The 12448-nt window shown below is 40.8% G+C and overlaps 1 protein-coding gene across 1 annotated transcript in view; it reads left to right on the top strand.

The window, feature by feature from the left end:
• Positions 1-12448, top strand: part of stt3b (STT3 oligosaccharyltransferase complex catalytic subunit B) — a 54026-nt gene that overhangs the window by 35505 nt on the left and 6073 nt on the right. The window contains exons 5-10 of the mRNA XM_022673723.2: positions 1318-1417; positions 7681-7779; positions 8719-8865; positions 9320-9368; positions 11378-11532; positions 12104-12315. Of these exons, the coding sequence (XP_022529444.1) occupies positions 1318-1417; positions 7681-7779; positions 8719-8865; positions 9320-9368; positions 11378-11532; positions 12104-12315 (762 nt within the window). The remainder of the gene's footprint in view (positions 1-1317; positions 1418-7680; positions 7780-8718; positions 8866-9319; positions 9369-11377; positions 11533-12103; positions 12316-12448) is intronic.

The raw sequence follows: 12448 nt of genomic DNA, 5'->3' as shown, positions 1-12448 counted from the left end.
AGCATTGCATGATTGTGAGTTGGGTATTGTAGCTCATAATTGTCTCATTGCCCAGGTGGTGGCTGTGCGTGTGTTCTCCCTCTCTCATCTCATTAAGAAAATATGTAAAGTAAATAAATGAGCAAACAGCGCCATCCATCACGTAGGACTCAGGAGGGCCACACAGACCAGTGGCATTAATGAACATGAGCCTTTTGAGCCCTAAGAGCCTTCCCTTTGGAGACAGGCAGTGCTCATTAATAACAGTGTCCTGCTGTCCTAAAAGTGCTGCTTTTGTCTCCAACTTTTCATACACGTTCTGACAGAAAAACAATATGCACCTTCATGTCTTGAATGGGCTTTGACATTTATTCAGTCTGGAGAACCATCAGCCAGGCAGGAGTCCAGGAGCTGGTTTTGCTCTAGTCTGAATCAGCTAATAAGTTTGTAGACTTGTTGTGTTTTCTCTTTGGACAGCATTCTCTCTGCTTGGTCAGACCTAAATACAGAAAGAAGGTCCTGTGTTCAAACAAACAGCAAAGGTGCCGTTTGTTTGTAGCTGTAGTATTTATCTGGGCTTTGTGTTTTGTGTTTGATCCGTTGTCCTGTCACCAAATGTCACTATCTGTAAAACTGCTTTAACAACATCAGTTGTATGAAATGCTTTAAAAATAAATGTCATTGATTGGTTGACTGATGTACCAGGTTATTTCAAATTGGCTATGCTGTTTGATCTGTTCAAGCTGTTTAAGCACCTTATCTCAAACTTGTGGAGAGCACCTGATGGGTAAGACCAGACTGAAACCCCCTTTTCTTTTCTGTATCAGAGTGTGATTTACTGTATTCACACCCACCCCATTTTTATTTCTATTAAAATAAATACATAAATAAAAATAAATAGTTATTTAAACAACACCATAAAACAAACTTCTGGGGTGGCTTCGGGACGGTTTATGTGTGCTCGAGTGCTCTAGACAGATGTGGGTGTTTTTATACTTCTGCATTTGTGTGTCTGCTGTGTTATGCAGTTTAAACCGTGAAGGCAGGAATCACAGCTACTGTTGTCCACATCACATAGTTGCATTTTTTGGGGAATGTGCGCATCAGGTCACAGTGTAGGTTTGAGACAGAAGTATAAATTAAAGCCATTAGGAGGTTAAGACCATAACAGTTCTTGACGAAGGGTCATGTTCTCTCTGGGAGTATAGATGTGTACTCTATTCCTTAAAGTTGGAGCTTTAAGGAATAGAGAACCTAAGTGGTATTTAAATGCTATTTTGAACTGGCTGGTTAGATTGAGGTCTTTGTGCTGATGTTTATTGCTCGTGTGTTGTTTAGGTGTCTGCATGGGGAGGCTATGTCTTCATCATCAACCTGATCCCCCTACATGTGTTTGCGCTGCTCCTCATGCAGCGCTACAGCAGAAGGCTTTATATTGGTGAGTCAACGCCCTCCATCCACACAGGCACACACTACTACAGCCTACACACACCTCACAACAACACTTGTTTTAGTCTTCTGTTGTCTCTTCTTTTCTTTCTCTTAATGACAATACCTGCTTTGTTTCCCTCACACAAACACATTCACACAAGCCTACCTGTGAATACGGAGTGCTGGGCTTGGTGTTGTTCTCCGTGAGTTCTCTGCAGCGTTTTGTGTTTTACCAGGGGCTGCCCAGCAGGGACAGCCACATTTAGCAGAGATGGCACTCTTTAATGGCAAATTTATTCCTCCTACTCCTCTTTGCCTCTCACAACCAATCAGATAAACTCTGGCTGATCTGAGGCCTACTACAGCTTTCATGTGGAAAACAAAGCTCCGTAATCCACATCCTTACTGAGTCTTTACCCGCAAAATGCATACTAACTGCTTCAATTAGGGCTAGTTCTAGCGTGAATCACAATGCTGCATGGGCGTTAATGTTATCTTCTCAACAGGGGGGGTACATAAGCATTTCTGAAGCACAGACCTTCATTTTCAGTGCGTTTCTTTTTTTTTCTTTGATTTTTTGATGTATTGCATGGACTTGAGGTAAGTGAATAATTGAAGGTTGTGTGCATGCGTGTGGGCCCTGCAGCAGTTCTCTGATGGAGGAGCAGGACCCCAATGCTCCACACTGCTAATTCGGTTAAGACTTTTATTAGCCCTCTCCTCAGGGCTTCTTGGAGTAGTGGCCCAGCTGCTGCAGCAGGAAATGGGCCCTGTGATGGATGCTGGGCATTAGCTCTATCCAAAACTGCTCCAAAGCGCCAGGTCTTACAGCCCAGGTGCTGGTATGGTTCCCAGTGGAGCATCAGTCACGCATTCACACTGTTTGGCTTGCGGATTAATTGAACTGATTAGCATATCCGCTTAGATCACACAACTACTGATATGCTCTTTAATCTAAAGATGATAACTAACTGTAACTGATTTTGTCTAGAAACTTGAATGTTTTTTTGTTTTTTTAAAGAAGATTAACCCCTTTTACACAAGTTTACACCATTTACACCGGTTCCTGGGCTTTTAATGAAACGTCTGTGATAGAGATGGGACCAATCCGATACAATATCGGTATCGGGGCCGATATTGACGTAATCCGACGAATCGGATATCGGGCGGGCGCTGCCGATCCACTTACCGATCCATATTCCAGTCCAAAGCTTGAGCTGAACAATAAATCCGCCATAACGTTAACACAAAACGCATCCCTGATCAGGATTCCAGTTGAACAGTTTACCCTGAACCCACAGCAGCTTCAGTCTGCGGCTGACTGAGTAACTTTAGCTGTTTATCTACAAAAAAAGTCCATTATCTGGACTTTGGAAACGCTGTACAGCAGAACGGTACACGTAAGGTCAGCGTCTGAGAGGTAAACAGATTAACACCAGCAGTCTGTTAGCCTAGCTAGCATTGAACTGACAGCAGCTGCATTCCGGTGTTGTAAAGGTATGAACTACAGACTGGAGTAAACTACACTGCTCAAAAAAATAAAGGGAACACTCAAATAACACAATATAACTCCAAGTAAATCAAACTTCTGTGAAATTAAATTGTCCACTTAGGAAGCAACACTGATTGACAATCAATTTCACCTGCTGTTGTGCAAATGGAATAGACAACAGGTGGAAATTATTGGCAATTAGCAAGACACACTCAATAAAGGAGTGGTTCTGCAGGTGGGGACCACAGACCACTTCTCAGAACCTATGCTGTCTGGCTGATGTTTTGGTCAGTTTGGAATGTGGGTGGTGCTTTCACACTCGTGGTAGCATGAGACGGACTCTACAACCCACACAAGTGGCTCAGGTAGTGCAGCTCATCCAGGATGGCACATCAATGCGAGCTGTGGCAAGAAGGTTTGCTGTGTCTGTCAGAGTAGTGTCCAGAGGCTGGAGGCGCTACCAGGAGACAGGCCAGTACACCAGGAGACGTGGAGGAGGCCGTAGGAGGGCAACAACCCAGCAGCAGGACCGCTACCTCCGCCTTTGTGCAAGAAGGAACAGGAGGAGCACTGCCAGAGCCCTGCAAAATGACCTCCAGCAGGCCACAAATGTGCATGTGTCTGCACAAACGGTTAGAAACCGACTCCATGAGGATGGTATGAGGGCCCGACATCCACAGATGGGGGTTGTGCTCACAGCCCAACACCGTGCAGGACGCTTGGCATTTGCCAGAGAACACCAGGATTGGCAAATTCGCCACTGGCGCCTTGTGCTCTTCACAGATGAAAGCAGGTTCACACTGAGCACATGACAGACGTGACAGAGTCTGGAGACGCCGTGGAGAGCGGGCTGCTGCCTGCAACATCCTTCAGCATGACCGGTTTGGCAGTGGGTCAGTAATGGTGTGGGGTGGCATTTCTTTGGAGGGCCGCACAGCCCTCCATGTGCTCACCAGAGGTAGCCTGACTGCCATTAGGTACCGAGATGAGATCCTCAGACCCCTTGTGAGACCATATGCTGGTGCGGTTGGCCCTGGGTTCCTCCTAATGCAGGACAATGCTAGACCTCATGTGGCTGGAGTGTGTCAGCAGTTCCTGCAAGATGAAGGCATTGAGGCTATGGACTGGCCCGCCCGTTCCCCCAGACCTGAATCCGATTGAGCACATCTGGGACATCATGTCTCGCTCCATCCATCAACGTCACGTTGGATGCTTTAGTCCAGGCCTGGGAGGAGATCCCTCAGGAGACCATCCGCCACCTCATCAGGAGCATGCCCAGGCGTTGTAGGGAGGTCATACAGGCACGTGGAGGCCACACACAATACTGAGCCTCATTTTGACTTGTTTTAAGGACATTACATTAAAGTTGGATCAGCCTGTAGTGTGTTTTTTCACTTTAATTTTGTGTTTGGCTCCAAATCCAGGCCTCCATTGGTTAATAAATTTGATTTCCATTGATGATTTTTGTGTGATTTTGTTGTCAGCACATTCAACTTTGTACAGAACAAAGTATTCAATGAGAATATTTCATACATTCAGATCTAGGATGTATTATTTGAGTGTTCCCTTTATTTTTTTGAGCAGTGTATATTCATAATCCACATATCCTATAAAACCACAGCATCTACAAACACACCCATCTGTTATTAAAAAACAGTCATTAATTTAGTTTGGAAATACAGTTAGCATTGCCACTTAGCCGTTAGCCATCTCCATTAAGATCTGCAGTCTGTTAGCCTAGCTAGCAAAATCATTCCGGCATTGTGAATGTAATAAATAACTATCTTAAGTGAACTACAGCCATAATCCACATCTAATATCAAACCACAGATCCTACCAACCCTAACCAGCACTAAGAAATCAATCTGTTATTAAAAAACAGTTATTAATTTAGCTCGAAAATACAGTTAGCATCGCCAGTTAGCCGTTAGCTATTGCAGCTAATCCTCTACGCTACCTGTCAAAATAAAAGTCTCCTGCACAACCGTTGCAAAAAATGCCCTGAATTTAATATTTAACGTATTTAATATTTTACTTTTTTTTTTATATTTAATAAAAATTCAAACATTTTATTAGAAAGGAAACTATTGTGTAATTGCATATGAAGTGTGTCAAATAAATGACTTTTGAATGCATTTACTTTAAATGCACCTGTGGATACTCTTAAAAGGGCTGTGTGGTCTGTTTCAGCCTCATTATTTAACCTTAACCATAGTACTATTAATAAACTAAAAGTATCGGTATTTGTATCGGTATCGGCAATCTTATATCAGTTTTATATCGGTATCGGATCGGAGCTGAAAAAAGTGTATCGTCCCATCACTAGTCTGTGATGTGTTCGGGTCAAAATACCTCAAAAAGTTAGTCACTAAACACAATATAGCATTTGCTACATTGTGAACTAACTAGGGGATGACACATACTTTTTGCCATCTGTGTGTTTTTGTATTACCCTGCTGCATCTGACAGAAAACAGCAGCTTCATCTTTGTCTGTAATAACAAGGGATGCACAGAATATGTTGTAATTTAATTAATTATTTGGCTGAAATCTGGTGTTAATTGGTGTTAAGCCCAATAATTAAAAATACAACCATTTATACAGAACAAATATTACATTTTTTGTTTGTAATTGCTTTTCCTTGGAAAAGCAATACAAAACCATTTTTAGGCCATTAAATTTATGCAAAGTAGCAAAATTAGCTGCAATGGTCATTGCACAGCATGTGGTACGCATTGGAAATTCTGATGTACTTCATCTGTACACATTTTGAAATGCATTTGGGGCGTTCAATAGTAAAGGGAGTGAAATGCAATGTTGAGATTTTAATTACACTACAGAATGGCTGAAATACTATAATGTACTACTTCTGTAATGGGGAGTGGTTCCAAACCCAGCTTCTGTTTTTCCTTATCTTCCTCATTCTCTTCCAGCTGCAGTCTGCTATATCCTCTTTCCTCTCCTTACGTTTTAAACTACTCAAATCAGTATTGATTATATTCTCATTTTCTGCTGTCTGCTGTCTTAATTTTTAGCTGGCTGTGGTACAGAGTAGCCAAAAACAGGCTCCTGAAAAACGAACAGTTTCGACCCGCTACTGGTTTTTGGAACTCTTGTTTTTGAGGGTATAATTCTAATGAGTCAGCTTGTGACACAGGGAGCTGAGCCAAATCTGACTCAGACAGCCTGCAAAAAAACTGACTGTGATCTATATTATGATTTGTTTGTGGGTTCATGGCCACTGAAACTCACTAAAAGAGTTTTTTTTTATATAATTTGTCTACTTTAATTATAGTTACAGTGGCAGAAATTCCTAACAAAAAAGTAATAAACTATTTAGTCACAGAGTGTCGATGTTACTGTTGGAAATGGCCACAAATTACTTTGCCTATTGATTTTGAGCTGACTGTGTGAATGCAGTCATTTACAGTGTACAGAGATTGCCATGTTCTACAAAACACTGCTGTAAATGCCAGCATTTCAACCCAAGGGCATTCAGCAGCACCAGTTTTATATTTTATGAAGTTTATTGAATTCATGAATACTGAATCCTAACACTGCTTAATATTCTATACAAATTTGTATTAAATTGCTGGTTCGTATTCAGATTAAAGTCAAATTAATAAAAAAAAAACATGAATTAGTGTAAGCAAGGGCAAAAATGTCCTCTAAAGGCTAAACGCCACCACTAGACATCATCTGTCAATTAATTGTTTTGTTTTTTCATAAAATATATGCAATCAGTGCAAATGAACCTCTGTCTGGCACCAATTTTCTAAAGTTATAGTTTTTCTATAGGATGGCTTCACATCACTGCTAAAGGCATCCATGTGGGTGTCAGTCTGTGGATATGCTGAAACCGAAAAAGCAGGGAATTTTTCTCATCAGTGTAGCAGCTGCTGGGATGAAGGTGGTCTTGTTTAGCTTTAATGGATTCAAATCAAATGCTGACAGCTGGAGCAGCCGAAGCTCCACTCCATCACCCACTGCTCCCTGTCCAATCACCCACCCAGCTCAGCTTCATCATTGTCTACCCCTCTCTTGTACTCTCTGTGCACATGCATACACTTACTTTTGTAATTGGATGCCGATAGGAATCTAAGCGTTGTCTCCACCTTTCTCTAGTAGTAATCTGCCTTTGCTTTTAGACAAACTTACTAGTGTGATCATCTCAAGTCACATTTAAAACCACACTGTTATTTTGGCATGAAATATGATGGCATATTTTGATAATGATGGTTCTTTCACCAAGAGGGACACTATCGAGACGTAACTACCTGGGGGCCTTTTTATAGGGGAAAGCAAGAATCAATGTCTCATCTGGACTTATGTAATCATTATATATCTGCATAAAATATAATTTTTGCAACAGTCTGAGAGAGTTTATTTATTTTTGTTTGTGTCTCACCAAAGCTAATTTGTATCTAGCATGTTTCTTATTTTCCTTTTCTTCATACCTTTACTTTATAACAAAGCAGAATTATGCTTCATTATGCATTGGCCCTCTAAAGTGATCTGGACAAGTCTAAAAAATAACTTTTTCCCGTTCTTCTCCAAGCTTCTCGGCAAATTATTAATATATGCTTAATAATGCAACACCCTACTCATTCTAACAGTGGGATTTGAAAGGGAAGCTCCTTATAAGCTTCCATAAAAACAAAGTTTTAGATGCAGCATAAGACATATCAAAGCATATTTATCTGTAAACTAGGACTAGAGCATATGTGTATGTGTTTTGTAACCTCATACCCTTTTCCCTTTCTCTTTTGTATTTTACAGCGTACAGCACCTTTTATATAGTGGGCTTGGTGTTGTCCATGCAGATCCCATTTGTGGGCTTCCAGCCTATAAGGACAAGTGAACACATGGCTGCAGCAGGTAAGACCTTTTCTCTTAAAAGTTCCTGTTCGAAGGGTTGTGAATTGACAAGGATCTGCCGATAAGATATCACGATACAGGCCTTTTAAATCAGTATATTGCGATACTGTAAGCAAGACGATATATAGCAAAGCACACCGTACGTATAAAAGGTTTACTTTTATCTATCACAGCAGTGGAAATGTTGTTCTGAATGATCCAAAGTCTATCAGCAAATCAATGGATGTAAACCATTTGTTAAAAAAAAAAACAAAAAAAAAAAAACCCACTATTTTTGAGAATCCAGTTCTGTATTGTTCGTCCAAACCACCTAAACTGGTTGTAGCAAATGCAAATGATATGTCCTTCATTCATTAAAATGGTCATTCATTATTAGTTGTCAAAGTATGATATAGATATAGATCTAGATTGAATATAAAATAGTAAACGAAAGACAAAACAGATGTAAGGAATATAAACAAAGAGGGTATAAACCAAGAAGCATATAAAAATACATTAAACACATCTAAAACAAATAGTTATTTGAATGTTCTGTTTTACATATAATAAAGTAAGGATTTCAAATAGTTCCAAAAGTGAACAAGCAATACAATGCATCCTTAAAAAGGAAAGTTTTAAGTAGAAATTCAAAATAATTCAGACTGTTTTTTGTTAGAAACTTTAAAAATATAATTTAGTCCCAATAGTTATAGCTAAATATACTCAATACAAAATAGTGTGTAACTGCATTAATTGATATTATCCTATGGCAAGAAAAACAAAAAATACCATTATTTACCTAATTTATTTTTGGGGGTAGTGCCACAAAAGTTGCCATTTCACACACATTTGGTCAACTTTCAATCACTAAGATCTACAGTCTGCAGAACAGAACAAGCAATAGTTCCTGGTCACATCTGGAGCCGTTGTGCCCATGTGTTGTTGTGCTTCTCTCTGCAGGTGTGTTTGCGCTGCTGCAGGCCTATGCCTTCCTGCAGTACCTCAAGGACCGGCTGACCAAGCAGGAGTTTCAGACCCTCTTCTTCCTCGGAGTGTCTCTGGCTGCTGGGGTGGTTTTCCTCACGGTTATTTATCTGACCTACACAGGTGAGATTTTAGCACACAACCACACATGCGCTGTCTCTGATAAATCCCTCCTATCTTTACACATTCTCCTACACAAAACCCACTCAGTCCTCTCGGCTCGTGCCAGTCATTCTTAACCTACATACACAGAGACTGTTTGATCCTGTCCTCTCAGCATTGCTCTTCCTGCATTTGTATACGTAGTGCTTCTGTTCCTGAACCTCAGCCGCCGTTCATTAATCACGCCGTCCCTGCAACAAGCCTCTGAGATCTCATTAGGGCCGTCCTTTCTTTTCTCTCTGTTGCGTTTACACTGATCGCAGCCTTGTGGTAGAAATTAATTGAAAGAGCGCTGGATATAGGCGAGGTATTAGCCTGCTGGATGGAGGCCAGGCTGCTAAGCTTTGTGGATGCTGCCTAGGAGTTGGTGTGTTCTGTGTGTTGTTTATCTTGCTGTTGTGTTTTGTGTTTTCAGGCTACATTGCGCCTTGGAGTGGCCGGTTTTACTCGCTGTGGGACACAGGGTAAGTGCAGTCGGCAGGGTTCACTGATTCTTCCACGTGTGGCGGAGTGTGAGAGCATTTTTTGACTGCAATATATTTCTTATTTTTGTCAATACATCATAAGTCCAGAAAGAACTGCTAAGAACACTCATTACTGATTTAATGTAATGTGCCCTGTATTGAATATCAGTCCATGACGGATGCTATAGATCATAAACATTTTATATTGCAATAAGGCAACATGGTAATTTATTTTATTTTTTTACATGATTTGTTGCAGATGGCAGTGAGGTTTCTATGCCACTGTGTTGACATACTTGCCATACCATACACAGCAGTGACTAAAACTGGGGGGAAATGTGTTATAGTTGGAATAGCTGTTATTATTATCAAACATTCTGCAGTGTAGGAGAAAGATGGCATTAGAGAAGATGGTCTGTATAGCTGTTGAACCAGTTAAGGCAGAATGAGGGTGAAAATATTTTTGTGCTTGTCCAGCCATGAGAGATGATGAGAAAATGTAGATAGCTTTAATGATTTGGACCATCATCTGGAATGCAAACAATCCATGGTCCATGCTGGGCCAACTAAATTTACATTTCTGTAAAGTTTCATTTCTGGGAAGGCATACAACAGAATGTACATGCATAGATTACACTGATATGCATGCACTGCCTGTAGGCTAATCCGTAGATTCAATAAGAAGGAGAAATTGGCCTTTACACTTTTAATACATAGTAGTGTTGTCAAGACAACACTAAAATTTCATGAACCTGATCTTTGGAGAACCCAATGAATATTGCTTGACCTTTATGCCAGTGTTATTGAGATTCCATCACAGTGGGATAACATATACATACATAAACCTGGAAAAATATTTGCTTGCCTAAAGTCTTGTCCTTTTAGCCCTGGAAATGTTCCAGCTGTCATATATTCATGAATCTGTAACATCCTTATGCAGCAGTCTTTGCAGGGGTGAGGGAGAAATGGGCAGTGCTGTTGAATCCTCACAGTGCAGAATCAGCCTTCTGCACTGCAGTCAGGGGAGAGGGAGAGAAGGTCATGCCAGAAGATAATGTTCAGGATGGCGGTCGCCCGAAGTGAGAACGACATTAGTAGTTCCGCTGGTGTGCTAACCAATGGATGTGATTTGAGCCAGTGAGGGACAGCAGGACTTGTCAGCTGTGGACAGTGCTATAACCCCACCCCCTGCTTTTCTCTCTTAGATACACTGTTCATATTGTCCAAGAAACAGAAACACTGTTGTAATACTTGAGGAGTTTGCCTAGCTCTTTATGCACAGTTTCCTCTGCTCTCTCTAAGGATTTCAAAGTCTCTGCCAAGTGTTTGATACATTAAGGCTGTCTGACGTTGAAGTGCTCACCTCTGTGTAAAGAAAAGGCTTTGTTCTTCAAAGAGCCCTTTTTTATTATGGATTGCATGTATGATTTTGCTGCTTCAGGATTGTGACTGAAGCTTTTTGTGTGATAGTGCAGTGTGCTCTTGTCCTGTAATTAAGATTAAAGGGGGGCAATGATTTTTCAGAGTGTTGGTTAATTTTCCTTCATTTTAGTTCCTTTGAACTTTTATATTGAAAATAGTGAAAAAATAACCTTCTTATATTTCAGTTAAGGAAAAGTGCTGAATATAAAAATCTCTGCCACATAAGAGTTCTTTACAGGTTTAAGACAGAAGCGCAAGACTATCTACTGAAATTCTCTCTCGCAGCTTCTACATGTAAAAATTTTGAATCTCTAATATCCTATTTTGAATATCGCATTAAAACAGTAATTTGATTAATCTAATTATTTAGAATAACCTCCCAGTACAAGTGCAGAATATTTAGTGTATACATTTTAACCTCAAACCTCAAACAAGCAATTGTACAAAAAATACCCATGATCTATCACAGTAATTAGACAGGATACTGCTATTGTCACCGTGTTTAAAAGTGATATTACTGTGTACAGCACAATATGGCTCACACCTAATCCAATCCCATGTTTTCTTCCTGTCTTTGTATGCTTCAGGTACGCCAAGATCCACATTCCCATCATTGCCTCGGTTTCGGAACACCAGCCCACGACCTGGGTCTCTTTCTTCTTTGACCTGCACATCTTGGTGTGCACCTTTCCTGCAGGACTCTGGTTCTGCATCAAGAACATCAATGATGAACGGGTCTTTGGTGAGAGCTCAACGCATCTAGATTAAAAGTCCAGCAGCATGTATGGTGCTGAATCACCTGTGGTTCATTTATGCTGGAAAGATTCAGTGTTGTGACTATTTCAGAAGACAGAGGACACTCAGAAACACAGCAGGCTGTTTATATCGCCTGCAGGGCCCGTATTGATCCAACCTGTTTACCTGTTGAAATTCAGACCCTTCCCTTGCAGTCCATTGCATCAGCAGACAAAGCACAGGGCCGAACATAATAAAAGCACTTCAGCTCTGGCTGTTGTTTTGACCCTAGAGCCAAGTTTGTCCCGACAACAAATAAAAGTCTGTAGTGTGCACTGAGGGAGGCATTTGTCCCAAGTAAAACTATTTTAATTAGGTGTAAATGTGATTTTTAGAGTTTTATCTTGTAATAATTTTGTAGCATCACATTTTATTTTTTAGGAGTGCAATTAAGTGTAAATTCATTACTTTTTAGCTAGTGGGATCAGTGGTCATGCTCAGTGTTAAGCTTGTCACATCTTTTAGGTCTGTGATGTTCTAAACTTCTATTCACTGGTCTGTTGTTTGTTGCCCTCTAGTGGCCCTCTACGCTATCAGTGCGGTGTACTTTGCTGGAGTGATGGTGCGTCTCATGCTGACCTTGACCCCCGTGGTGTGCATGCTGTCTGCCATCGCTTTCTCCAGCGTTTTTGAGCACTATCTGGGCGATGACATGAAGCGGGAGAACCCGCCTGCTGAGGACAGCAGTGATGAGGATGACAAGAGAAACTCAGGAAATCTCTACGACAAGGTAACCTTACACTATCACATCTAGAGCCCAAAAAATCCAGCCCGACTCAATCCGCCCCATACACTGTCATTTGGAGCCTGAGTCCGATTTAAATCAGTCATTTTTTGAGAAATTAGAGCGTTAAAACTAAGCT

This window comes from Astyanax mexicanus, chromosome 6 (genome assembly GCF_023375975.1).
Source record: "Astyanax mexicanus isolate ESR-SI-001 chromosome 6, AstMex3_surface, whole genome shotgun sequence".
NCBI lineage: Eukaryota > Metazoa > Chordata > Actinopteri > Characiformes > Acestrorhamphidae > Astyanax > Astyanax mexicanus.
The sequence above is the reverse complement of the archived record's forward strand: the minus strand, read 5'-3'. Positions and strand labels throughout refer to the sequence as shown.